Source organism: Chiloscyllium plagiosum, unplaced genomic scaffold (assembly GCF_037043375.1).
Source record: "Chiloscyllium plagiosum isolate Xiang-an unplaced genomic scaffold, Cpla_swu_hap1 HiC_scaffold_22, whole genome shotgun sequence".
Lineage (NCBI taxonomy): Eukaryota > Metazoa > Chordata > Chondrichthyes > Orectolobiformes > Hemiscylliidae > Chiloscyllium > Chiloscyllium plagiosum.
Window position 1 is genome coordinate 65772295 of NW_028270160.1, and position 27202 is coordinate 65799496.

At 44.3% G+C, this 27202-nt stretch overlaps 1 protein-coding gene across 1 annotated transcript in view; it reads left to right on the forward strand.

The window, feature by feature from the left end:
• The window catches only part of selenou1a (selenoprotein U 1a), a 33919-nt gene extending 13564 nt beyond the window's left edge, over nucleotides 1-20355 (forward strand). Inside the window, exons 4-6 of the mRNA XM_043712238.2 lie at nucleotides 14557-14697; nucleotides 15069-15233; nucleotides 19605-20355. Of these exons, the coding sequence (XP_043568173.2) occupies nucleotides 14557-14697; nucleotides 15069-15233; nucleotides 19605-19712 (414 nt within the window). The 3' untranslated portion in view covers nucleotides 19713-20355. The remainder of the gene's footprint in view (nucleotides 1-14556; nucleotides 14698-15068; nucleotides 15234-19604) is intronic.
• Nucleotides 20356-27202: the final 6847 nt, after the last annotated feature.

Sequence of the window (27202 nt, forward strand, 5' to 3'; positions counted from 1 at the left end):
AAATATTGAAGAAAAATACTCATTCAAGACCTCACTTATCTCTTCCGACTCAATACACAGTCTCCCACTACTGTCCTTGATCGGACCTACCCTCGTTCTCGTCATTCTCACGTTTCTCACATACGCATAAAATGCCTTGGGGTTATCCTTGATCCTATCCGTCAAAGATTTTTCATGCCCTCTCTTAGCTCTCCTAATCCCTTTCTTCAGCTCCCTTCTGGCAATCCTGTATCCCTCCAATGCTCTGTCTGAACCTTGTTTCCTCAACCTCATGTTAGCCCCCTTCTTCCTCTTTACAAGACATTCAACCTCCCTCGTCAACCAAGGTTCCCTCACACGACCATCTCTTTCCTGCCTGACAGGTACATACATATCAAGGACACGTCGTATCTGTTCCTTGAAAAAGTTCCACATTTCCACGACATCCTTCCCTGACAGCCTATGCTCCTCAGATCCTGTCTTACAGCATCGTAATTACCCTTCCCCCAATTGTAAAACCTACCCTGTTGCACGCACCTATCTCTCTCCATAACCAAGGTGAAAGTCACAGAATTGTGGTCACCATCACCAAAATGTTCACCCACTAACAAGCCCATCACTTGTCCTGGTTCGTTACCGAGTACCAAATCCAATATGGCCTCCCCTGGTCGTGCAATCTACATACTGAGTTAGAAAAGCTTCCTGGACACACTGCACAAACACCGCCCCATCCAATCTACTTGATCTAAAGAGCTTCCAATCAATGTTTGGGAAGTTGAAATCACCCATGACTACTACCGTGTGGCTTCTGCACCTTTCCAAAATCTGTTTCCCAATCTGTTTCTCCACATCTCTGCTGCTATTGGGGGGGCCTACAGTAAACACCCAACAAGGTGACTGCACCTTTCCTATTTCCAAAGGCAAATCCCCCTCAAACTGCCTTTCTGCAGCTGTATACCATTTCTAATTAGCAACGCCACCCCCCTCTCCTTTTTTACCACCCTCCCTAATCTTACTGAAACATCTGTAACCAGGAACCTCCAACAACCATTCCTGTCCCTCTTCTATCCACGTTTCCGTGATGGCCACAACATCGTAGTCCCAAGTACCGATCCACGCCTTAAGTTCACCCACCTTATTTCTGATACTCCTTGCATTGAAGTGTACACACTTGAGCCCATCTCTGTGTCCGCAAGTACTCCCTGTCAGTGCTACCTTCTCCACAGCCTCCCTACATTCTTGGACATCCTGACAAACAGCTAGCCTACTTGCTGGACTACAAGTCTGGACCCCATCCCCCTGCCAAATTAGTTTAAACCCCCCGAAGAGTGCTGGCAAACCTACCTCCCAGAATATTGGTGCCCTTCTGGTTCAGGTGCAACCCGTCCTACTTGTACAGGTCCCACCTTCCCCAGAATGCAGTCCAATTGTCCAAATACCTGAAGCCCTCCCTCCTACACTATCCTTGCAGCCACGTGTTCAACTGCACTCTCTCCCTATTCCTTGCCTCACTGTCACGTGGCACTGGCAACAACCCAGAGATGGTGACTCTGTCCGTCCTAGCTTTTAGCTTCCAGCCTAACTCTCTGAGCTCCTGAATGACCTCCCCACCCCTCTTCCTACCTATGTCATTGGTGCCAACATGCACCACGACTTCTGGCTGCACACCCTCCCCCTTAAGGATTCTGAAGACACGGTCCGAGACGTCTCGGACCCTGGCACCCGGGAAGCAACAAACCATCCGAGAGTCTCGCCCATGTCCACAGAATCGCCTGTCTGTCCCTCTAACTAAAGAGTTTCCTATAACTAGTGCTCTCCTCCTCTTCCCCCTTTCCTTTCTGAGTCTCAGAGCCAGACCTCACGCCACAGACCCGGTCACTGCAGCTTACCCTTGCTAGGCCGTCCCCCCCAACAGTATCCAAAGCGGTATACTTATTGTTGAGGGGAACGACCACAGGGGATCCCTGCACTGCCTGCTTCCTCCCCTTCCCACCTCTAACTGTTACCCAGCTACCTCTGTTCTCTGGCGTAGCTATGTCCCTGTAGCTTCTATTTATCACCCTCTCAGTCTCTCGAATAATCCTCAGTTCATCCAACTCCAGTTCCAGTTCCCTAACTCGTTCTGTGAGGAGCAGGGTCTGACTGCATTTCCTGCAGATGAAGTCGGCAGGAGTATCGGTGGTCACCCCTACCTCAAACATCCTGCAGGAGGAACATTCCACTGCCTGCGCTGCCATTACTCTACACCTCGTCTCCGAAACAAGAACACTGAGTAGCTTACCTGTGGACTTTAAAGTTAGGTTAGAGGAGGAGGATGGGAGGGAGGCCCTACTATGTAGGGCCTGGGGTCTAGAACACACCCACTCAAGTATCAATCACTTACCTTCCCGACTAGCTCTGCGCTCCAACCTCACTTCCGCCCAGCTCGCGCCGCTCTCTGCTGTGAAAAAGCAGAGAGCGGCGCGAGAAAAAGTGCCTTGCTGAAGTCCATATACGCCACACCCACTGCTCGACCTTCGTCAATCTGTCTTGTCATCTCCTCAAAGAACTCAATAAGATTAGTTAGGCATGACCTGCCCGTCTCAAAGCCATGCTGACTGCCTTTAATCACACTAAGGATTTATGACTATTTGGAAAAACAATCTCTCAGAATTCTTTCCAAAACCTTGCTGACCACAGACGTAAGGCTGACTGGTCTTTAAATGCCAGGGATTTCCTTATTACCTTTCTTGAAAAGAGGAAAAACATTGCCTCCTTCCAATCCTCTGGTACGACTCCTGTGGAGAGTGAGGAAGCAAAGATCTTCGCCAGCGTCTTAGCAACCTACTTTCTCACTTCCTGGAGCAGCCTGGGATAATTCTGGTCTGGCCCTGGGGACTTATCAATCCTAATGTTTGCCAGAAGTTCCAGTACATCAACTTCATCAATCTTGATCTGTTCAAGTCTGTATCCCAGCTCTTCAAACTTCTAATTCACAACAAGGTCACTTTCAATAGTGAAAACTGAAGCAAAAAACTCATTTAGGGTTTCCCCTATCTGTTCAGACTCCACGCACAAGTTCCCTCTGCTATCCCTGATCAGCCCTATCTTCTCCCTGATCATTCTCTTATTCCTCACATATGAGTAAAATGCCTTTGGGCTCTCCCTAATCCTTTTTGCCAAGCCTTTTTTATCCCCCCTCCTGGCTCTCCTCAGTCCATTTCTGAGCTCCTTTCTAGCAAGCCTGTAATCCTCTAAAGCTGTGCTAGATCCTTGCTTCCTCCACCTTACGTCAGCTGCCTTCTTCCTTTTGACGAGAAGCTCCTCTGTTCTTGTCATCCAAAGCTTCTTAATCTTACCCCTTCTTTCCTGTCTCAGAGGGACGAAGTCATGCATCACTCGCAATAACTGCTCCTTAAACAGTCTCCACATGTCTGCTCTGCCCTTCCTGTGGAACAATTGCTCCCAGTCTGTGCTTCCCAACTCCTGTCTGATAGGGTCATAGTTTCCTTTTCCCCAATTAAATATCTTTCCCCAGTAACTGCACCTTTCCCTCTCCATGGCTATGGTAAATGTGAGGCACTTGTGGTCACTGTCACCAAAGCTTTCTCCCACTGCGAGATCTGACACCTATCCTGGCTTATTGCCAAGCACCAAATCCAAAATGATCTCTCTCTTTGTTGGTCTGCCTACATACTGAGTAAGGAAACCCTCTTGAACACACCTGACAAAAATGGCTCCATCCAAACGATCTGAACTAAGGAGGTTCCAGTCGATATTGGGAAAGTTGAAATCACTCATAACAACAACCCTGCTACATCTACATTTTTACAAAATCTCTTGCCCTCTCAGTTCTTCAATCTGTCTATTGTTATTAGGGGGTCTGTAGAAAACCCTCAACGGCTGTTCCCTTGCTGTTCCTAACTTCTAGGCTGAAACTTTATTGCTGGAACAGCACAGCAGGTCAGACAGCATCTAGGGAAAAGGAGATTCGACGTTTCGGGCACATGCCCTTCCTCAGGAGTTTCAGCTTTGATCTCCAGCGTCTGCAGACCTCACTTTCTCCTCGAAGAGTTCCTAACTTCTACCCATACTGACTCAGTAGACAAACCTTCGTCAACAACCTTTGTTTCTGTAGCTTAGAAAAGCTCTCTGATTAGCAATGCTACACCCCCTCCTCTTTTTAAATGTTCTAAACTCTGGAACACCTAGCAACCATTCCTGCCCCTGTGAAACCCACATCTCTGTTATGGCCACAACGTCATGGCCTCAAGTACTGATCCATGCTCTATGTTCATCGCTCTTATTTCTGACACTCCTTGCTTTAAAGCAGACACATTTTAACTAATCCCTTTGTTTCATCACGTGATAAACCTTCCTGATAGATTCACAGTATCCTGTCACGGCCCCATTTACAACTACCCCCCTCTCAGATGTGTAGCTCTAACTCCCACACCCTTGCCAAACTAGTTTAAACCCTCCCGAACCACACAAGTAAATCTCCTACCCAGGGCACTTGTGTCCTATACAGGTCCCACCTTCCCCAGAAGCCATTCCAATGATCTAAGTATCTGAAGCCCTCCCTCCTGCACCAGCCTTGCAGCCACGTGTTAGGCTGAATTCGCTAACTGTTCCTCACCTCATTGTCTCGTGGCACCGGTAGCAAACTTGAGATCACTACTCTACTCGTCCTGCTCTTCAGCTTCCAACCTAGCTCTTGTAATCACTTTTCAGATCCTCGATCCCTTTCCTGGTTATATCATTGGTGCCAATATGTATCACAGTATATTATATGAGTAATATAATTTCTGAACACTGATCACTTCCTGTGATGGCATTGTTTGCATATCACGCAATAACTCATTTACAGTTTAAACGCAAGAACTTTCCCAGACTGAACACCACCTTATCCTCATCTATCTGCCTATTGCTGCTTCTGGGGCTGCCGGGTCTGAACAGACCCATTATGGTCTGAGCCCCCAGGCCCAATCGACCTTAACAACATCATCACCCCCCTCCCACCCGAATCCCTGCAGCAAAATCCACGTGCGACCTGAGCTGATTCATGTGCCATTCACTTCATTCCCTGCCTCGCTGTCATTAAAGTCCTCACATTCAGTTTCTGACTTTATGTCTCCCCTTAAATTTCACACAATGCCAGAGTCTGAGTTGCGCATTGGCTGCAAGTGTGAAGGCTCCCAGTGTCTTGCTTCTCTTTCTCTGGACGGTCCCAACATCAGTGTTTGACCAGGTGGCTGCTTTTGGGTATTTGAAAGGAGAGAGGCATAAGCTGGTGAGAGGAGTGCAGTGCCATCTGCAGCTTCTAAAGCTTCAAGGCTGAAGGAATGATCTGGGTTTCTATGGAAAGCTAGTGCCAGTGCAGGGACAGAAAGGAATGCATGACCAGACAGGCTCCACCTGAACCCAGCTAGAATGATCACAAGTCTTTAAACTAATGGATGGGGTAGCTGTTTATCAGTTGGACAAGGTTAAATAAGAGCTCAAGAAAACCAAGGGAATAACATCGAGTAATGTACACAACATGAGTGGAAGCTAAACAATTTAATTAAAGCAGGAGAGAGAAATAAGACAAATGCAAGTAGAACATTACAGTTGAATAACAAGTTTTAATATCTAACCCAAATGAGTATTCTTTATGGACAGAAATAGTAATGAAAGGGTTGCAGGCCCAAATTTAATTTGGAGAGTAAAACAGTCTGGAGTGGACACTGAATTAATCAGGTTATAATGTTTACAGGAAAGAAGAGAAGGTCGAGGGAGGGACACAGCCTTTAATGATAAAGGATATTATCATGTCATTGATATGAGAGGCCAAAACACAGATCTGGAGACCACAATTGGGAAGGGAAAGATTGTCCACTTGGACTCCAAGAGTTAAATACCGAGGAGAGATTAAACAATCTAGTGTACTTAGAATTTAGAAGATTAAAGAGAGATTTGATCACATTTTTCACGATATTAAGGGGCAAAGACAATGTGCAGAGGGAAACAATTAGGATGGGGAATCTAGGACACAGAACATAATCTAAGAATCTGAGCCAGATCTTTCAGGAGTGAAATTAAGAAGCCCTTCTATGCACAAAGGGTGATAGATGTTTGGAACTACCTACACAGATGGCAATTGGTGTTTGATCAGTTAATCATTTTTAAACTGAGATTGAGAGAGTTTTATTATCATCTGTCCTGTGTAAATGTAGTTGAATATGAAGTACATGGACACATACATTGTAGGCACCTTGCATGAATACTGTGGGTGGTTTCAAGTGTGTTTGACCCCTCAGCTATAAGTCCTGTGGACAGCAGTGTGGAGGAGGTATTTGGTTGCTACTCCTTTTTCACTTTGCAAAGCAGAGTTTGGTTCCAAAATGTTCGCTTTCATAAAGTTACATTTACAAAAAATGATTGGCACCCCATTCAATCCCTCCACCACCGAGACACGATGTGTACCATCTACAAGGTGTAATGTAGAGATTCATCAAGGCTCCTGAGTCAGTACTTCCAAAGACCTTTCAGACTTGAAGGTGGTGGTGAATACTGATGTTGCGTAAGATCATAGTAATAGGTACAGGAGTAGATCATTCAACACCTTGAGCTTGCTCCACCGTTCAATATGATCATGACTGATCCAACATTCCTCATGTTCACTTTCCTGCTCTCTCCCTATTACCTTTGATTCCCTACTGATCAGCAATCTATTTCAGTCTTAAATATACACAAGGACTCAGGCCCCAGAGCTTTCTGTGGCAAGGAGTTCTAAAGACTCAACCCTCTGAGAGAAGAAATTCCTCCTTAAATTGGTGCCCCTTTATTCTGAGACTATGCCTTCTGGTCCTAGATTCTGTCAGGAGGGGAAACATTCTCTCAGCATTTACCCTGTCAACCCCCTTAAGAATCTCAATTGTTTCAATGAGATCGCGTCTCATTCTTCTAAACTCCAGTCAGCAGAGTTCCAACCTGTTTAAGCTTTGCTCATAACTTGCTCTATATTTGAGATCATCCAAGTAAACCTTTCAACTGCCTCCAATAAAATATTTTTCCTTAAGTAAGTGGATTCAAACAGCTCACAATACTCCAGAAGTGGTCGCATCAGCACCTTGTATGTTTTTTTTACATTCCACCTTTAAAATGTTGTCCTTTTTTCCATTAGCCTTCCTGATTACCTGCTGCACGTGTGCTAGCATTTTGTGTTTTGTGCACAAGTATCCCCAAGTCCTTTTGAGTTGTAGCTTTCTTCCATTTAAATAATGCTCTGTTCTGATGTTCTTCTTTCCAAAATGAACAACTTCACATTTTCCGACATTACTCAATTTACCAACTTTTTGCCCACTTACTTAACCCTAACTAATCTCTCTGTAAACTATTTGTATCCCTCTCACAACTTGCCTTTCCAACTATTTTGTGTTATCTGCAAATTTGGTTGTAGTACATTCATTTCCTACCTCCAAGTCATTAATATATATTGTAAACAGTTGCAGTCCCAGCACTGATCCTAGTGGAACCCCACTGGTTACATGTTACTATCTTAAAAAAAAAACCCTTATTCCCACTTGCTGTCTCCTGACCATTAGCCAATTCTCAATCACACCAATCAACACTGTGGCATCATATCTTATGTCTTAACCCTTTGTGAGGTATCATGTCGAATGCTTTCTGGAATTCAAAATATGACACATTTACTGGTTCCCCTCTATTCACTTTGGTTGCGACTTCCTCAAAGAACTCCCAAAAATTAGTTAGACATGATTTCCCTTTCTGGAGCCATGTTAACTCTACCTGATTAGATTATGATTTTCCAAATGTGTTGCTATCACTTAACAAGTGATTCCAACACCCTTCTGACAATAGATGTTAAGCTAATCAGTTATAGTCAACAGTTCTTTTGCCTCCCTTCCTTTTTAAATAGGTGTGTCATGTTGGCAGTTCTCCAATCTTCTTGGATCTCTTTGGTCTCCTTGCCCTTGCAGCTAAAGGGATCAAGGGATACGAGGAAAGGGTAGGAATGGAATACTGAGATTGCATGATCTGCCATGATCGTATTGAATGGTGGTGCAGCCTCGAAGGGTTGAATGGACTAATAATATAGCTATTTTTTGTGTTTCTTCAGAATCCAAGGATATTTGAAAAATTATAATCAATGCAACAACTATCTCTGTAGCTACTTGTTTCTGTCATGATCCTAGAATCAAGCCATCCATTCCAGGGGACTTATCTACCTTTAGCCCCATTGGCTTGTCTAATACCATTTCTCCAGTGATGGTGATAGTACTTAATTCCTCCACCGAATTCTTTAATATGAATGGAATTCTCAAAGTATCTTCCACCCCAGCATCTGATGCACAATATCTATTTCATTGTTTTTCCATTTCCTTGTTCCTATAACTATCTCCCCAGATTCTTTCTCTCAGCAGCCTATATTCATTTTGACCTCCCTCTTCCTTTTTATAAATTTAAATAAACTCTTTTTGTCAGTTTTTTTTATTTCTCGTTAGTTTGCCCTCGCAGTTTATGTTCTCTCTCTCTTTATTATCTTTTTAGTCCCCTTTTGCTGAATCTATCCCAGTCTTCGGGGCTATAACTGACTTTTGCCTCCTTTTATATGAATTTTCTTTCAGCTTAATCCTTTCCTTCACTTCCTTGGTTAGCCATCCTTGGTGTATCCTCTCTTAGAATCTTTCATCCTTACTGGGATATATTTTTGCTGAGAGTCATGAATTACCTCTGGTTTGTTATTGTTGTTAACCTCTCCGCCCAGTTCATTTTAACTAACTCTGCCCTCATTTCATTGTTTAAAATCACACAGCACCAGGTTATGGTCCAATAGGTTTATTCAGAAGCACTAACTTTCAGAGCACCTTCATTTCATTGTAATTTGTTTTATTTAAGTAAAATGCAGTTGTTTCCAACCTAAGTTCTAACTCTCAAACGAATATTAAATTCTCTCATGCTATGATCAGAATTTCCTAGGGGATATTTGACTCTAAGGTCATTTATTAAACTTTCCTCAAGATAACCTGCACCCTGGTTGGCTCCATGACATATTGATCTAGGAAAAATAAATGCTCAGCGCAACATTGTGAGCCGAAGGGCTTGTACTGTGCTCTACTGGTCTATGTTCTATGAAACTATCCCTGATGCACTCCATTAATTTGTTGTTGTAGCTACCCTTTATAGTTTTATTAATCCCATCAAGATAAAGATTAAAGTTACCCATAATTATTGCTCGAGTCTTTATATGTGCTCCTATGTTTGTTGATTTATAGCTTTTCCTGCAATGCAGCTACTGTTGTAGGGATCCTATCAATGTCTTCATTCCCTTGCTTTTTTTTTTACCTCCATCCAAATGGACTCTACATCATTCAAGCCTAGATTTTCTCTAACAACTGTCCTCATTTCCTCTCCTGTTAACAGTGCTACCTTTTATTTCCCACCTGTTTTTCCGAAAGGTCAAATATTCCTGCATGTTAGTTTTATAGAATGTTAGTAACCCAGTTTTGATTTCCTTGTGATCATTTCTCAGTTGTTGGAGGGAATCCTGAGGGACAGGATCTACATGTAGATGCAAGGATTGATTAGGGATAGTCAGCACGACTATATGCGTGGGAAATCATGCCTCACAAACTTGATTGAGTTTTTTGAAGAAGTAACAAAGAGGATTGATGAGGGCTGAGCGGTGGATGTGATCTATATGGACTTCAGTAAGGCGTTCAACAAGGTTCTCCAAGGGAGACTGGTTAACAAGGTTAGATCTCATGGAATACAGGGAGAACTAGCCATTTGGATACGGAACTGGCTCAAAGGTAGAAGACAGAGGGTAGTGGTGGAGGGGGGTTGCATTTCAGACTGGAGGCCTGTGACCAATGGAATGCGACAAGGACTCGTGCTGGGTCCACTACTTTTCGTCATTTATATAAATGATTTGGATGTGAACATAGGAGGTATAGTTAGTAAGTTTGCAGATGACACCAAAATTGGAGGTGTAGTGGACAGCAAAGAAAGTTACCTCCGAGTATAACGGGATCTTGATCAGATGGGCAAATGGGCTAAGCATGTTTAAATTTAGATAAATGTGAGGTGCTGCATTTTGGAAAAGCAAATCTTAGTAGGACTTATACACTTAATGGTAAGGTCATAGGGAGTGTTGCCAAACAAAGAGACCTTTGGAGTGCAGGTTCATAGCTCCTTGAAAGTGGAGTCGCAGGTAGATAGGATAGTGAAGAAGGCATTTGGTATGCTTTCCTTTATTGGTCAGAGTACAGAGAACAGGATTTGGGAGGTTATGTTGCAGCTATGAGGCAACTTTTGGAATATTGCGTGCAATTCTGGTCTCCTTCCTATTGGAAGGATGTTATGAAACTTGAAAGGGTTCAGAAAAGATTTACAAGGATGTTGCTAGGGTTGGAGGATTTGAGCTATAGGGAGATGTTGAATAGGCTGGGACTGTTTTCCTTGTAGCATCAGAGGCTGAGGGGTGACCTTAAAGAGGTTTATAAAATCATGAAGGGCATGAATAGGATAAATAGAGAAAGTCTTTTCCCTGGGGTAGGGGTGTCCAGAACATAGGTTTAGGATGAGAGGGGGAAGATTTAAAAGGGACATATGGGGCAACATTTTCACACAGAGGGTGGTACCTGGATGGAATGAGTTTCCAGAGGAAGTGGTGGAGGCTGGTAAAATTGCAGCATTTAAAAGGCATCTGGATGGGTATATGAATAGCAAGGGTTTAGAGGGATTTGGGCCAAGTGCTGGGAAATGGGACTAGATTGGGTATGGGTATTTGGTCAGCATGGACGAGTGGGCCAAAGGGTCTGTTTCTGTGCTGTACATCTCTATGGTTCTGTGATGTCTTCATAATGACAATGAGATCCTATCCATGGGCGGCACGGTGGCACAGTGGTTAGCACTGCTGCCTCGCAGCGCCAGAGACCCGGGTTCAATTCCCGACTCAGGCGACTGACTGTGTGGAGTTTGCACATTCTCCCCGTGTCTGCGTGGGTTTCCTCCGGGTGCTCCGGTTTCCTCCCACAGTCCAAAGATGTGCAGGTTAGGTGAATTGGCCATGCTAAATTGCCCCTAGTGTTAGGTAAGGGGTAAATGTAGGGGTATGGGTGGGTTTCGCTTCGGCGGGTCGGTGTGGACTTGTTGGGCCGAAGGGCCTGTTTCCACACTGTAATCTAATCTAATCTAATTTCTCTCGATTTTCGCGGTTAATTTATCCCCCTTATTCTGAATGCTCCCTGTGTTAAGATACAAAGTATTTAAATTTATTTGATTATCAAATTTCCCTACACTTCTATGAATACTTGATGTGAATACTGTTCACACATGTTCTATTCTTTCCTTTTATTTTCTGGCAACAATAAGCCCTGTCACTAACCTTCTCCTTTTAACTTTGATTTTCTAATTTTTCATGAAACTGAACAATTATTTAGTGTTCTCATGTTAGAGGCACATATTGGAGTATTACCACTTTTAGAGTGATCTGTTTTTAAGAACTTTAACAGGCAGAAGAGCCAAGTACCTGGGTGTCATCACATGTCCAGGAGCCATGTCACTGTAGAACATAGAACATTACAGCACCCTTTGGCCCTTGATGTTGCGATGACCTATGAAACCAGTCTGAAGCCCGTCCAACTTGCACAATTCCATTTTCATCCATATGTTTATCCAATGACCATTGAAATGCCCTTAAAGTCGGCAACTCTACTACTGTACATTGTTGCACCCCAGAAAAAGGATGTGTCCTGAGCAGGCTTATCCAATGGGGGTGGGTGGGGATCCTACTTCAATTTGTCTGTCACTCATTAGGCTAGTGAGTAATTTCAAAAAAGATTTGATTTGGCACGATAGTAAATAGAAATTTCATTTAAAAACAATTGTTGAGCAATAAATTAATAATTCAACCGAGTAGTTAACAAATGGGTCCATTAAAAAGTACAGTGTAGCAGAGCACAAAGAACAAAGAAAATTTACAGCCCAGGAACAGGCCCTTTGACCCTCCAAGCTTGAGCCGATCCAAATCTACTGTCTAAACCTGTTGGTCAATTCCTAAGCATCTGTATCCCTCTGCTCCCCACCTACTCATGCATCAGTCCAGCCGCATCTTAAATGAATCTACCATGCCTGCCTCTACCACCTCTGCTGGCAACGCGTTCCAAACGCCCACCACCCTCTGTGTGAAGTACTTGCTGCGTGTATCCCCCTTAAACTTCAATCAGGTCCCCCCCTCAATCTCATTTTCTCTAATGAAAATAAACCTAACCTGTCTAATTTCTTCATAGCCAGCACCTTCCATACCAGGCAACATCCTCATAAACCTTCTCTGCACCCTCTCCAAAGCGTCCACATCCTTTTGATAATGTGGCAATCAGAACTGTACACAGTATTCTAAATGCGGCCGAACATGACTTGCCAGCTTTTATACTCAACACCCCGTCCAATGAAGGCAAGCATACTATATGCCGCCTTGACCACTCTATCCTCCTGTGCAGCAACCTTCAGGGTACAATGGACCTGCACTCCCAGATCTCTTTGCCCATCAACTTTTCTCAAGGCTCTTCCGTTCATTGTATAATTCGCTCTTGAATTGGTCTTGCCTAAATGCATCACCTCACATTTGTCTGGATTGAAAACCATCTGCCACTTTTCCGCCCAACTCTCCAGTCTATCTATATCCTCCTGTATTCTCTGACAGTCCCTTATGCTTTATGCTACTCCACCAATCTTCGTATCATTTGCAAACTTGCTGATCATACCAATAGGGCCCTCTTCCAGATCATTTATGTATATTACAAACAACAGTGCCCCAATACTGACCCCTGTGGAACATCACTGGTCACCTTTCTCCATTTCGAGAAACTTCCTTCAACTACTGCTCTCTGTCTCCTGTTGCTCAACCATTTCTTTATCCACCTAGCTAGAACACCCTGCCCACCATGTGACTTCACTTTCTCCATTAGTCTACCTTGGGGAACCTTATCAAATGCCTTACATCCATGTATTTGACATCAACAGCCCTACTTTCATCTATCAACTTGGTCACTTCCTAGAAGAACTCTGTTAAGTTGGTAAGGCACGATCTCCCCCGCACGCAACCATGTTGCCTATCACTGATAAACCCATTCTTTTCTAAATATAAATAGATCCTATCCCTTAGTACCTTCTCCAGCAACTTTCCCACCACTGGCGTCAGGCTCACTGGTCTGTAGTTACCTGGAATATCCCTACTACCCTTCTTGTACAGGGGGACAACATGAGCAACCCTCCAGTCCTCTGGCACCTCACCTGTATTTGAGGATGCCACAAAGATATCTGTCAGGGCCCCAGCTATTTTCTCTCTTGCCTCCCTCAGCAACCTGAGATAGATCCCATCTGGTCCTGGGAATTTATCCACCTTAATAACCTCTAGCTTACCCAACACACCTTCCCTACTTATGTCAACGTGATCCAGACTAATCAAACTTCTATCTCTAATCTCAAGATTCATTATGTTCCTGTCCTCAGTGAACACTGATGCAAAGTAATCATTCGGAATCTCACCCATTCTCTCAGGTTCGACACACAGCCTTCCTTCATTATCCTTTAGTGAACCAATCCTTTCTCTAATTACCCGCTTGCTTCTTACATAAGAATAAGATGTTTTGTGATTCTCCTTAATTCTGCTCGCTAAAGCTATTTCATGACCCCTTTTTGTCCGCTTGATTCATCATTTAAGACTTGTTCTACTCTTCCGATATTCCTCCAGGGCCCGTTCTGTTCTTAGCTGCCTAGACCTTATGTACGCTTCCCTTTACCTCTTGGCTATTCAAACTTTTTTCTTGCAGAGTTAGAGAGCGAGCCAGATGGGGCCCAAATCCTAATTTCCACAAAAAGGAGAGGATTTGAAGACTGAGCTAAAGAGTCGGGTGTACCAGTTTACCTCTGGTAGTGAGCATCGAGTGAATTTATGGGGAAGTGGAAAACAGATCAAATTCTACCTCTTCCAGCTGCATGGTAAATAGGTTCTTGGGCAGAGAAGAGGAGAAGATGAAGGCTGTTCGTGTTTACCCAGTTTCATGTTTCACTCCCTCTCTCCCTGCCTGCAACCCTGCATCATAAGGTCGGAAGATGACTGCACAACGTTTGGCACTTTTCGCAATCACTCAGATGCTGAAACAGCATTGCCCAAATGCAGCAAGGCCTGGGCAATATTTAGGATGGGCTGACAAGTAAAAAGTAACATTTGTGCAATACGAGTGCCAGGCAATGACCAATTCCATTGAGATAATTTATCCATCTCCCCTTGGCATTACCATTACTGCATCCTCCACTATCAACATCCTGGGGGTTAGCATTGACTGAATTGCAGGCTAGCTTTAAATGTTGCTCGTCTCACTCAAACTTACTAGCAGGTTTTGTTTTGGTTCTCATACAACTAGTCTGTAAATTAACAGAGTAACGTTTGTGTGCTAGCTGCCAGGTAGAATAGGTGTGATTGATGGTATATCGTAATTCCTGGCCTCTTTTTCCAATCTTCTCCCAAAGAGGTTGAAACATTCAGAAAACATGATACTGAACTGATGTCATCTCCTTCTGCTATAGGAGGCCACCGAAATCTCCTCTCTAAAACCCCAGCTTGACGAGTTAGGGGTCCCTCTGTATGGAGTCGTCAAAGAAGATATCAATAATGAATTAAAGAACTTCCAACCCTTTTTCAAAGGCGAGATATTTCTAGATGAAGAGGTAGGGGTCAAGTCATGGCCTGTGACACCGCAAGTGATGGGTGTGTGTGTGTGTGTGTGTGTGTGTGTGTGTGTGTGTGTGTGTGTGTGTGTGTGTGTGTGTGTGTGTGTGTGTGTGTGTGTGTGTGTGTGTGTGTGTGTGTGTGTGTGTGTGTCTGTCTCTTATCTACATGTGGGTTGATGTGTGTGTTCATGGCATATTGTTTACATGAAGGTGTTCATCTGGTTTGTTTGTGTATCAGTGATATTGGGCCAACAATAGATTGTGTTCTATGAAATGAATGGGAGTGGATGTTTTGCAGAGTTCATTTGTTGCCAGTATCAGTTTGCCATCCAGTTAATGCCTGGCTGTATGAATTGTTCCATCTTTAGAAACGCTTTTATGGGCCAAACAAACGCAGCATGGGACTCCTTGGCCTTTTACGTCTGGGTGTTTGGAGGAATTTTTTGCGAGCCTGGCGAAAGGGATTCGGTGGAAATACAGATGGAGAAGGATTCATCCTTGGAGGAGTATTTGTTTTAGGAGCTGGAGATCAGGTCAGGAAATGCAATGCCTCCTTCTCAAGCTTCACAAACAGGACTGTTATGGTAGATCCACTGAACCAGTTTCTTCCTATCTCACCTCTATTTCTTTCTCACCCCATGTTCTTAAGTCTGTGTCATTTCCAACAATTTCCCGCCTCTAACTATAGAAAAGTTACAAACTGAAAGAGACCATTCATTCTTTCATGCTTATGCTGGCAATGACCATGGATGTTTAATCCCACAATACCTCCATTTCCCCTCAGGAGCTTACTTTCATTGAATGCATAGTCCATCCTAAGCCCAGTGCATCCACAGTTACCTTCAATATACTTTCTCAAAACTCCTCTTCTATTTTCCCAGTTACTCGAGTCCCTGTTACATTTGTTTGGATGGTGCAGCCTTCTATATTTACATTTTCAAAAGACTACTGCAAAAAATACGGAGGTATGGCATTGAGGGTGAGTTGGAGGTTTGGATTAGGAGTTGGCTGGCTGGAAGAAGACAGAGGGTAGTAGTTGATGGCAAAGGTTCATCTTGGGCGTGCCGTCACTAGCGGTGTTCCGCAAGGATCTGTTTTGGGACCATTGCTGTTTGTTATTTTTATAAATCACCTGGAGGAGGGGTTAGAAGGTTGGGTGAGCAAGTTTGCGGATGATACGAAAGTCGGAGGAGTTGTAGACAGTGAGGAAGGACGTGGCAGGTTACAGCGGGATATAGATAAGCTGCAGAACTGGGCAGAAAGGTGGCAAATGGAGTTCAATGTAGCTAAGTGTGAGGTGATTCACTTTGGCAAGAGTAACAAAAAGATGGAGTACTGGGCTAATGGTCGGATACTTGGTGGTGTGGATGAGCAGAGGGATCTTGGTGTCCATGTACACAGATCTTTGAAAGTTGCCACCCAGGTAAATAGTGCGGTGAGGAAGGCATATGGCGTACTGGCTTTTATTGGTAGAGGAATTGAGTTCCGGAGTACTGAGGTCATGTTGCAGTTGTATAAGACTCTGGTGCGGCCACAGCTGGAGTATTGTGTGCAGTTTTGGTCGCCATACTATAGGAAGGATGTGGAGGCACTGGAACGGGTGCAGAGGAGGTTTACCAGGATGTTGCCTGGTATGGTAGGAAGGTCATATGAGGAAAGGCTGAGGCACTTGGGGTTGTTTTCATTGGAGAAAAGAAGGTTTAGGGGTGACTTGATAGAGGTGTACAAGATGATTAGGGGTTTAGATAGGGTCGACAGTGAGTATCTTTTTCCACGTATGGAGTCAGCTATTACAAGGGGGCATAGCTTTAAATTAAGGGGGGGTAGGTATAGGACAGATGTTAGGGGTAGGTTCTTTACTCAGCGAGTCGTGAGTTCATGGAATGCCCTGCCAGTAGCAGTGATGGACTCTCCCTCATTATGGGCATTTAAGCGGGCATTGGATAGGCATTTGGAGGATAGTGGGCTAGTGTAGGTTAGGTGGGCTTGGATCGGCGCAACATCGAGGGCCAAAGGGCCTGTACTGCGCTGTATTCTTCTATGTTCTATGTCTTTCTTCTCTTTCCCCCAACAAAAGAATCTGTTCACCATGGTTAACAGGGTGCTCTACTGTGTCCATTCTATATTTTAATGCTCTTCTGTTCCCACCGTTCCCCTCAATTCCAGGACTTCTAGCCCTATCAGTGGATCATTGCGTGTCACTCCCAAACACATCTCCCCTTCCTCTCCTACAATTCTGAAGGTTCCGGTCCCTCCCCAGTTCACTGGTTCTACCTTCAATCAACCCAATGCTGCCGTTCCTTTCTTTGCCATCTTTCTATGGCATGCAGGAGATGCAAGTTCTCTCTTTTACCTCCTCCATTCTCATCTTGCAAATACTTCAAGCATATTTTCCAAATGAAACAGAAATTTATTTCAGCTTCTTTCAATGTTGTATGCTCATGATGTGGTTTCCTCTACATTAGAAAGGCCATTCACAGACTGAGTGACTGCTTTGAGGAACACATTCAGTCTATAAGCATGTATCCGAGCTCCCAGTAACCTGTCATTTTAATTCTCAACCTCACTCCCACTCTGAGCTATCTGTTTTGGGATGCCACTGACATGAGGCAGTGGGAGGGGGATTGTGGAGTTGGCAGGATGGCTGGGATGGGAGCAGATCACAGAGTAGGGTGGGGGCAGGGATGACCTGAGAGGGTTTACTTGTCATTGCTTTCAGTACCCCCCACACCCTCAAAGGGTGAGGCATAAAGACCACACCCTCATACCTGACTAAATGTTATTGTTCTGTTCACCCGGGTGAAGGCATCTGGGGAGTGATAAGGAGTAAAGAGGAAAATGGGACCTGAAGCGACAGGTTTGTCTCAGCATTGATGGACAGGATACAGACTGGAATGGGCAGAGGCAAATTCAAATTATGTCTCAAGATTAGAATGATGTGACTTTATAGAATAGAGAGAAGATAATAGCAGGAGTTCAGTGATAAGGTCAGACGTCACAGTTGATAGAGTATGGAATTAGCATGAAGCATCACAAACGCAGGTGTAGAAGGCAAGGGTACCAGAAGCTGTATGACACAAGGAGGGACATATTCCTGCTAGAAAGTAAGTCCAGGGGTTTGCAGCAAAGGTCATGGGGCAGAAAGCTGGAGGCAGAGTTGGCCGGGATTACAAAATTCAGAGACTGAAGAGGAATATTCAGAGGCATGATATTCTGGCCAGAAATCTAAGGATGGCTGACCTGGAAAACTTAGCAAACAAAGTTGCAGAGCCAGATGATGGAAATGTTGACCGATGAAGCTAAATGAAGTCACTTTAAAATAAAAGCAATAGAGTAGCTGAGTCTAGTGAGGCCCCAATGAAACCCAGTGTAGACAAGTGTATTTCAGTACAACCCAGTCTAGTCCCATGTAGACCAGTGAAGCCCTGTGTAGGCCACCAACCCAGTGTAGTCCTGTGCATTCCAATGAAGATTAATGCAGTTTAATGCAGAAACATAAAGTTGATACTCAGACAAATCCATACATTTGAAAGCTAAATTTGAGTGAAGATCAAGAGCTTAATGATGGTCACGGAAGATGTTACCTAGTATGGTGACGAAAATGAACCTCCCAGCTCAGCAAGCAAACCTACATCCAGAACCTCAAACTGAGCTACAAATCTTTTCAAAACTCACTAGCTTAATGAAGTCAAAATCAAAGGAAAAATAAAAGAAAACATTGTTGGCAGTTGGCCCAGGTAATTTTAAACCAACAATTAAAAACCTATTGTTTTGACTAAAATGAACTCCTATTGGAGCCAGTAAACAGCGTCAGTGAGGAGAGGGGGGCAAAGAGAGAAGGGTGACAGTGAATAATGAGGTGCCCCAAAGGTAGTTGCCTGGCTCAGGGTTATCTGGGAAGAAAGTCCTTCTATTGTAATAGAACTATTGATCTCCTTGTGCATGGACATTTCCCTAAAGCCCCATCACTACAGCCCCTCTCTCTGCTTCCATACAAAAGGGCAATTATGTAAGATTCTAAGCCACAAGAGAATGCCATTCAGCCCCTTCAACCTGTACCGCTCCTCGATAAGTTCACAGCTGATGTGAATGTGGCCTGAACTCCACTTCTGCAGGGTCCCCATTATCTTTGATTCCCTTATCGATCGGAAATCTGTCTCACTCAGCCTTCAACAGCTCCAATAATCTGGCCTCAACTGCTCTCTGAGGAAGAGAATTCCGACAATTGATGACTCTCTGAGAGAGCAAATTCATCCTCAGTCATTCATCATCATTGGGTGACCCCCTTATTTTCAAACTGTTCCTTTTTGTTTTAGATACCCCATGAGGGTATTCCCTCTCAGTATTTACCCTGTCAGCAACCCCCCCCCCCACTCCCCAATCTGTTTCTTATCAGTTTCAATAAGATCACCTTGCTAAACCCCAATCAGCACTGGCCCAACCTGCTCAACCTTTTCTCATAAGACCATCTCTTCATATTCCTCCTTACATAGGGAGAGCAAAACTGAACACAGTGCCCCAGGTGTGGTCTCACCAACGCCCTGCACATTGTAGCAAAACTTCCCTCCTTTGAAGCTACATCTCCTTGCAGTTAAGGCATACATTCCATTTGCCTTCTGAAGTACTTTGCTGTACCTGCATTCTATCCTCTGTTGAGGGGAGTGGATGAAGATGAGCGAAGATGATGTGAGAAAAGTGATGGAGAGTGGGAGAGGGCAATGAATGAGGAAGGATATTGGGTGAGGGGAGTGGGTTGGTCAGGGACATGAGGAAAGGGAGTTTGAAAGGGAGGGTGTGGGAGAAGGGAAGGACTTGGGAATAGGAAAGGAGGAGGAGGGTTAGGGGTGGAATCAGGTTGTTTGCTGCTCCTGGTCTTGATACTAGCTGCTGTTGTATTCACGCAGGGAGTCCTCCTGGAGCACCAGGAGAAGGAGTTTGGTGATGCTGTTGATATCCGCTCTGTCCTTGAAGCAGCCAGGAAGGTCAGGCCTCTGAGAAACACTGATAAATAGACTACCAGCAACTGAAAATCAACAGGAAATGCCACAGTGAAACTGCTGTTCAGTATCAAGTAATTCTTGCATAGAACTGGATCCCCAACCACTGCTTCACTGATCCCTCTGCCTCTGTCCCTTCCAAGCTCCGTCCCTACCAAACCCTCTCCCTCCACCCTTCCAAACCCTGTGCACCCTCCAAACCCTGCCCCCTTCCAAATGCTCTCCTTCTGCCTCTTCAAACCCTGCCTCACTGTTCCCTTCAAATCTTGTCCCTCCGGCCCCTCTGAACTCTGCTCCCTCCAAACCCTCTCCTTCTGCCTTCTCAAAACTCTTTGCCTTTTCCCACTTCCAAACTGTATTCCTAACTCCCTAGAATTCTTCCTCCAGTGCCACCCTACATGAACCCTGCCTCTCTGCCTCCCGAACTTAGCTATCTAGCCCCAAGAGCTCTGCCCTTCACCCTGTGTTTCTTGGGGCTGCTGTGTGTTATTGCCCTGCACTGTATTAATGAGGGTCTGATCCTAAATCCATCGGTTCATGACCTGATATTTACAGAGTGGGTCAGGAGTGAATTTCTGGCACTGAATTGAAGTGGAAACTGTTCTGTAACCTGAACCTAATCACAATAAAAGAATATTGTTATTAATTTCAACAAGAATCTCACTTCCCAATTATTGATCCTTTTCAAATCTTATGTAGCCCTCAAACTACAGATTAACCCCCTTGTGCTGAAGCAGTTGGGGGACCAATGGGGCACTGTGCCAGAACATCCTGAATATCCCCTGCTGAAAAGGGCATTCATTGGTCAGTGGCACCTTTCTTAGACTCGAGTGGGATGTGAGCATCACTGACTAGGCTTATCTCTAAATGCCGTGGAACGGAGTGTTTCACATGCTGAGCCTGGAGCCATATGTTGGCCAGACTGGATGAGGACAGCAGATTTGCTTCCCTGAAGGGTATTAGTGAATCAGTAGGTTTTGAACAATAATCAATGATAATTGTCAAGGCTACTGTTATTGAAATTAGCTTTTTAGTTCTGTGGACATTAATTCAATTTAAATACCACCCACTGAAGTGGGATTTGAGCCCATGAACTCAGGGTACCATAACTTCCTTAGGAATGGCGTTCATACTGGTGTTCTCTACACATTGCCCAGTTCTGGGAAGGGAGCATCTCATGGGCAGTGCCATACGCTGAGAATGATGTTCATGAAGGCAATCGCTGTGTATGCTGAGAACTATTGCTGTCACTCAGTCTGACCTTTAGGTTTGATGTTCTGTTTATAAACTTGGACCATATTATCCATTCAAATTTTCATTTGTCACTCGCCAAGCACTTATGCATTTCGCTTCAAGAGGGGCCCTGTACTGTATTTGTAGCAAGAAAATCATTTAGGTTAACTGCAGTAAAGTTCCAGAAAGTACTGTGGAGTGTTTTTGGGAGGTACTCAGGTGAGTACAATTGAAACAGTGTGCATGATCTTGTAAATAGAGGCGTTGAGTACAAGAGCAAAGAAGTTCTATTCAATCTTTATAAACTCTGATTCACCCTGAGCTGGAGGGTTAGATCCAGTTCTGGGCGACACACTTAGAGTAGAGTGGGCACTTATCAGAAAGGGGTGTGGGAAACATTCACGAGAACGATTTCAAAGGTGAGGGACTTGGTGACTTGGACAGGTTGGAAAAGTTCAAACTGTTCTGCAAATGAAATTTGAGCCAAATGAAATGCCAACCTAGGTGTCAGTGCCAGAAAGACAGATGATGTTTATTTAAAAAATTTTTTAATTTAAAAATAAATCATTTTTACGGGAAGACAGCAATAGTGCAGTTGAATCACCATTCCCCACTCCTATTCAGCCCGTGGTTCAACTTTGTGCCAAGGTGCTGGCAATCGGCTGGAGAGGAGACACCATGTGGGCACATGGTTTAATGGTGCCTCCCTGCAAGATCTAATCCAGGGAAATGCCACTTTTCTCTTCCCAAGAAGGGCACCTCCTCCTGCCCCTGACTGAGGAGACTGCATGTGAGGTCAGTAGAGAAGAGGTCACCCCTACCCCTCCCTGATCCTAGGTGCAGTATCAGAAAAGGCTCAGTGTTGTGCCAGAGGGCATCAGCCACATGGTTGGGATAAACCCAATAGCAACGGATTATAGAGGACGGCCTTAACAAAATACCTCTGCCCTCAGGATCCCGCTAAGCCAGAGAGAAAAACTAGGAAAATGATCAGTACTTTGGAAACAATTGCATTAGGCATAAAAAAGATCCATTTTGGGGTGTACAAGAAAGACAATAGTTTTACTGCTTTGTTCTTCTCTGTTAAATCCTAGTGATGGAGTAAACAGTGATGGAGAGATGGATAAAATTCTGGCCCAGCTACAGCATCTGATTCTGCCTCAATCTTTAGGGAGGCCATAGAGACATTAGAGAAGAAAAGATGATTCCATGGGTGAGAAACTTCAGGCTGATGGATCATTTGGAGAAGTTGGGACTGCTTTCCTCGGAGAAAATTGTGAGGAAACTTGTTCAAAATCAGGAGTGATGTGGAAACCTGATACAGACAAATGTTCCCATAGGGTGAAGGTGTTGAACAGGTTGTTGCACAGGTCAGCAAAATAGTGACATGAGAAAGATTGTTTCGAGCTAGCAGTTTTTAGGATGTGGAATGTAGTATCTGAGAGTGTGGTGCAGGCAGGTAAATCAGGGCTTTCAGAAGGATTGCATTAGCAGTTAAATAGAGGGACAAAAAACACATTTGAAGGTTCCAGAGAAAAGCATTGACTCACTTGCTTTTTCAGAAGAAGCAGAAAATGCTGGAGAACCCGGTGCCTCTGACAGCATCTGCGGAGAGAAATCAAGGCAATGTTTCAAGTCTAATGACTCTTCATCAAAATTGAAGAAAGGGGGGGGATTCAAGATGGCAGCGATCTGAATTGATCAGCCTTGCTGAGCTCTGCACTCAACCCAGGGTAGTAATATTTTTTCATCCCCCCCCCCCCCACCTTAACAATTTTTTCCCAAAAGAAACTAAATGGTAATACAACCATTTAAATCCTTTTTTGAGCGTGCGAGAATGACTAAGGAGAAGCAAATGGCCAAGTCTCAACACTCGGGACACTCGAAACCATAGGGCAGGCCTGAGACTACAACTGGGGAAGTAACTGCAGCTCCCTCAGCAGCTGTGAAAGAAATGCCTGCACAGCAGAACATTGTGGAGGAACCCTGAGCAATCCGACAGCTGATCCAGGAGATGAGGGAAGCGGATCGTTAGCTGTCTTCCGCATCCACAAACATCAACTAGCCACGAAACGACACGACCAGCTATCCCTAGTAGCCACACACGCAGACGACAAGCAACATGAATTTGACTGGGACAACACTACCATTATAGGGCAAGCGAAACAAAGAACAGCCAGGGAATTCCTAGAAGCTTGGCACTCATCCACAAACTCCATCAACAAACACATAGACCTGGACCCAATATACCAACCACTACAGCGTACAGCTGAAACTGACAACCGGAAGCGGCAGGGACAGGCCACTATAAATGCCGGAGGAAACACCACAGAAGCGCTTCACAGGAGGCTCCCAAGCACTGAGGATGTCACCTAGACAGGGGACGAAACGTTTGCAACAAAAACTTCCAGCTCGGCGAACAGAACCACAGCAACGAGCACCCGAGCTGCAAATCTTCTCACAAACTTTGATCTTCTAATAATGTTAGGAGATTGCTTAACATATTTCAAGTGTGCCAGCAATGGTCAATTCAAGGGTTGGTGGTTTCCCTCAACACGGAGAAGACATTTGACCAGGTGGAATGGCCGGATCTTTTTTAAACCCTGGATTGGTGAAGTGTTTACTAGATGGGCAAGAGTCCTTTACAGTGATCCTCTGGCAGCAGTTCTCACTAATGGTATAACGTCTGATAATTTTAACATTGGTAGGGGCAGTCGGCAAGGCTGTCCCCTGTCATTTTTGCTTGTCACATTGGTGATTGATCCGCTGGCAGAGGCCATTCGCGGGGACCCTACTATAGCTGCCCCAAAGGTAGGGTCAAAGGTGCATAAGGTCACATTATATGCAGATGATGTTCTCATTTTTCTTTCAAACTCGGCGGTTTCAGTGCCCTGTCTGATACAATGTATTAATCCATTTGGCTTTTTCTCTGGTTACAAGATGAACTTTTCAAAATCAGAGGCTATGCCTTTGCGAGGTCTTAGGGGAATACTGGACACTGAACGTGGGTTCCCCTTTGTGTGGGCATTGGGAGGCTTTCTTTATTTGGGCCTCTCTGTTACCCCTAGTTTTGATCAGTTATTCAAGGCTAATTTTGTTCATTTGTTTGACCAGATGAAACAAAACCTTCTAAAATGGGGCAGAGGTGGGTACTGCAAATGCTGGAGATTAGAGTGGGTGCTGGAAAAGCACAGCAGGTCAGGCAGCATCTGAGGAGCAGGAAAATCGACGTTTTGGTGATGGGTGCCCCTACCAACGTCATGGCTAGGTTGAGTTGCTCTTTTTAAAATGAATGTTCTTCCTTACTTATTAAGCCCTCTGTGGATGCTTCCCTTGCTTTTTCCTAGACAAATATTTTGGAAATTAAATGGCTGGTTTAGTTCTTTTATTTGGCACCATAAGCGGCCCCTAATCAAGTTTACAAAATTACAAATGCCCCAGGGGTTGGGAGGAGGGATCTCCTGGATGTCAGAAGATATCAGTTGAGCTTCCTTCTATCTTTTGTGAGTGATTGGGCCTGTAAGGACTCGGTGTCGATATGGTTGGACATTGAGGACTCCCAGGCAAAGTGTCCTCTTATTAACCTGTTGTTTCTGGACAAAATCAGGATCGTTGCAGAACATTGCAGCAATGCAATTGTAATTAATACTGTCAAAGCGTGGAGGGCAATGGGACAGATGGAGGGTAATATGTCTAAAACATCTTTCCATACTCCCATAGTTGGTATACCAGGTAGGGATAATGGATCTCGGGTTTAAATCCCAGGCGGATAGGGGACTCTCTTGTTTGGGTGACCTGTTTGAAGATGAAACATTAATATTATTAACTCCTAAGTATGAATTATCGAGTAGGGACCTTTTCCGTTTTTTTTCAAATAAGAGATTTTATCCAAAAAGAGACTACGCTTCTGACTGAGTGTTGTAGATCTGACATGGAAAAGAGGGTGCTTCAGGCTAAGAGCACTTTCAGTGAGTACTCTCTATCATTTGTTAGGCGGAGGTTCCTCGGATGACATCAAGCGATTGCAGGAGGCCTGGGAGAGAGAGTTAGGGTGGAGATCACTCCGGAAACTTGGGAGAACATTTGTGAGAATGCGAAGGAGATTTCGATATGTAATAGGACCCATGTTATGCAGTTAAAGGTTCTTCACAGCGCTCATCTGGCCCCAGATCGTCTTGCAAAATTTAAACAGAGTGCGTCTTCAATGTGCCTCAAGTGTAAAATAAATACGGGTACCCTCACTCATTGTTTGTGGTCCTGTCACAGGCTCCATATGTGCTGGAGCGCTGTGGCAGGAACAATAGAGAAGGTCTTGGGGACCGAAGTCAAGGTGGACCCGCTTTCTCTTCTCCTGGGTTTGCCGAATTTATCTCCCTTAGATGTACGTGGGAAAAAGCTTTTTAGCATCCTCACTTTTTGTGCTAGGAAGACCATTCTGATGTGCTGGGTGTCTGAGAACCCCTCGGGTCTGTCGGGGCGGCGTAAGTTGATTATGGAACACATTCCTTTGGACTTTCTTACAAATAGGGTGCACTAGAAACAAACAATTTTGTTTTGTAAGTATATTTATTAGCAATTTTTTTTACTTTACAAACATAAAATTATTGAAAAATACAATCAATAACAAATATCAGTATAATAAAAAGAAAAAAAACAAAAATTACAATACAACTACAGTCTTCTAACTACTAACCTACCCTATAATACAAAACAAACCCTAACACTGTGCAAAGCAACACTAATAAATAAGTAAATAACTAATAAATCAAAAAAGAAAGAAAAGCAAAAAAAAACACAAAATACAGAACAGCTATGCTTGGCGCAGGGCTCCCAAACAAAGTAACGGGAGCATTGTATATAACCTGTACTAACTCAGGAGACCCCCCCACCCTCCCGGGCCCAGGGCTTGACAAACCTAACCATCCTGGTTAAACATACATTCTAGTTAAGATAACTGACAAATCTAGATCCAAATAACTCAAGTAGGGCTGCCGTGTCTTATAAAAATGGTCTGTTGTGTGGTGCACCATGTTTGTAAAAAAGTCCAAGGGAATGTTCTCTATCATTAATTTCTACCATCCCAGCAAGCCCGGCGGGTTCTCAGACACCCAGTTCACCAGAACATTCTTCTGTGCACAGTATGCAAGAATATTAAACAGTTTCTTCCCATGCCCGTCTAAAGATGGTAAATTCGGTGGACCTAAGAGGAGAGATATCGGGTCTACTTTCACTTCAGTCCTGAATACCCTCCCTATCTCTCCCGCCACCGCGTTCCAATAAACACGGAGCCTGTGGCATGTCCAGAAGCAATGGGTAAGAGTAGCTACACTTATTTTACATTTGGGACTCACTGAAGATGCCCCTTTTTTAAACTTCGCCAGACGGTCTGGTGCCAGATGAGCCCTGTGCAGGACTTTTAACTGTGTAGCGCATGTCCTATTACAGATTGAGATCTTTCAAACATTCTCCCATATGTTCTCCAATGTTTCATAAGAGATCTCCACTCCTAGCTCTTGCTCCCAGACCTCACATAACCGGTTAATATCCTGCCAGGCCCTGCCACCCAGTAGGCGATAGAGGGCGCTAACCGAAAAGGTGCTTGTGGAACATAGCAACCTCTCTGTATCGGGCTTAATGAGAAGCGTAGTCTTCTTCTGGATGAAATCCCTAACCTGAAAAAAATGGTAAAGATCTCTGCTGGGCAACCCGTATTTGCGGCTCAGTTGCTCAAAAAACATCATAACCCCTCCCTCAAACAAGTCTCCCAAACTAGAAACTCATCTCGCTGCCCATAATTTGAACCCTGAGTCCATCATCCCTGGTTGGAACCCTGGGATGGCAACTATAGTGTAAGTGGCAAAGTCTTGGAGAAACAACCCTCACTCTGATGCATCGCCCTCCATGCCTTGACCGTACTAATGACAATGGGGTTCCGGCAATGGTCCATAACTGTCCTCATCTTATCATGAACAACAGGTTAATAAGATGGCACTTTGCCTGGGAGGCCTCGATATTCAGCCATATTGAGTTTGGATCATTACCTACCCAATCACAGACAAAGGACAGCAGGGAACTCAATTGATATCTCCTGATGTCTGGGCAATCAACTCCTCCCCCTCCTTGAGGCAACTGCAAGTTAGTAAGTTTGACGAGGGGCTGCCCACGATGCCAGACAAAGGAACCAAACCGCCCCATAAGCTTCCGCAGCGTTGACCTGGGAAACATTATAGGGAGCATACACATGGGATAAAGCAAACGAGGAATAACATTTA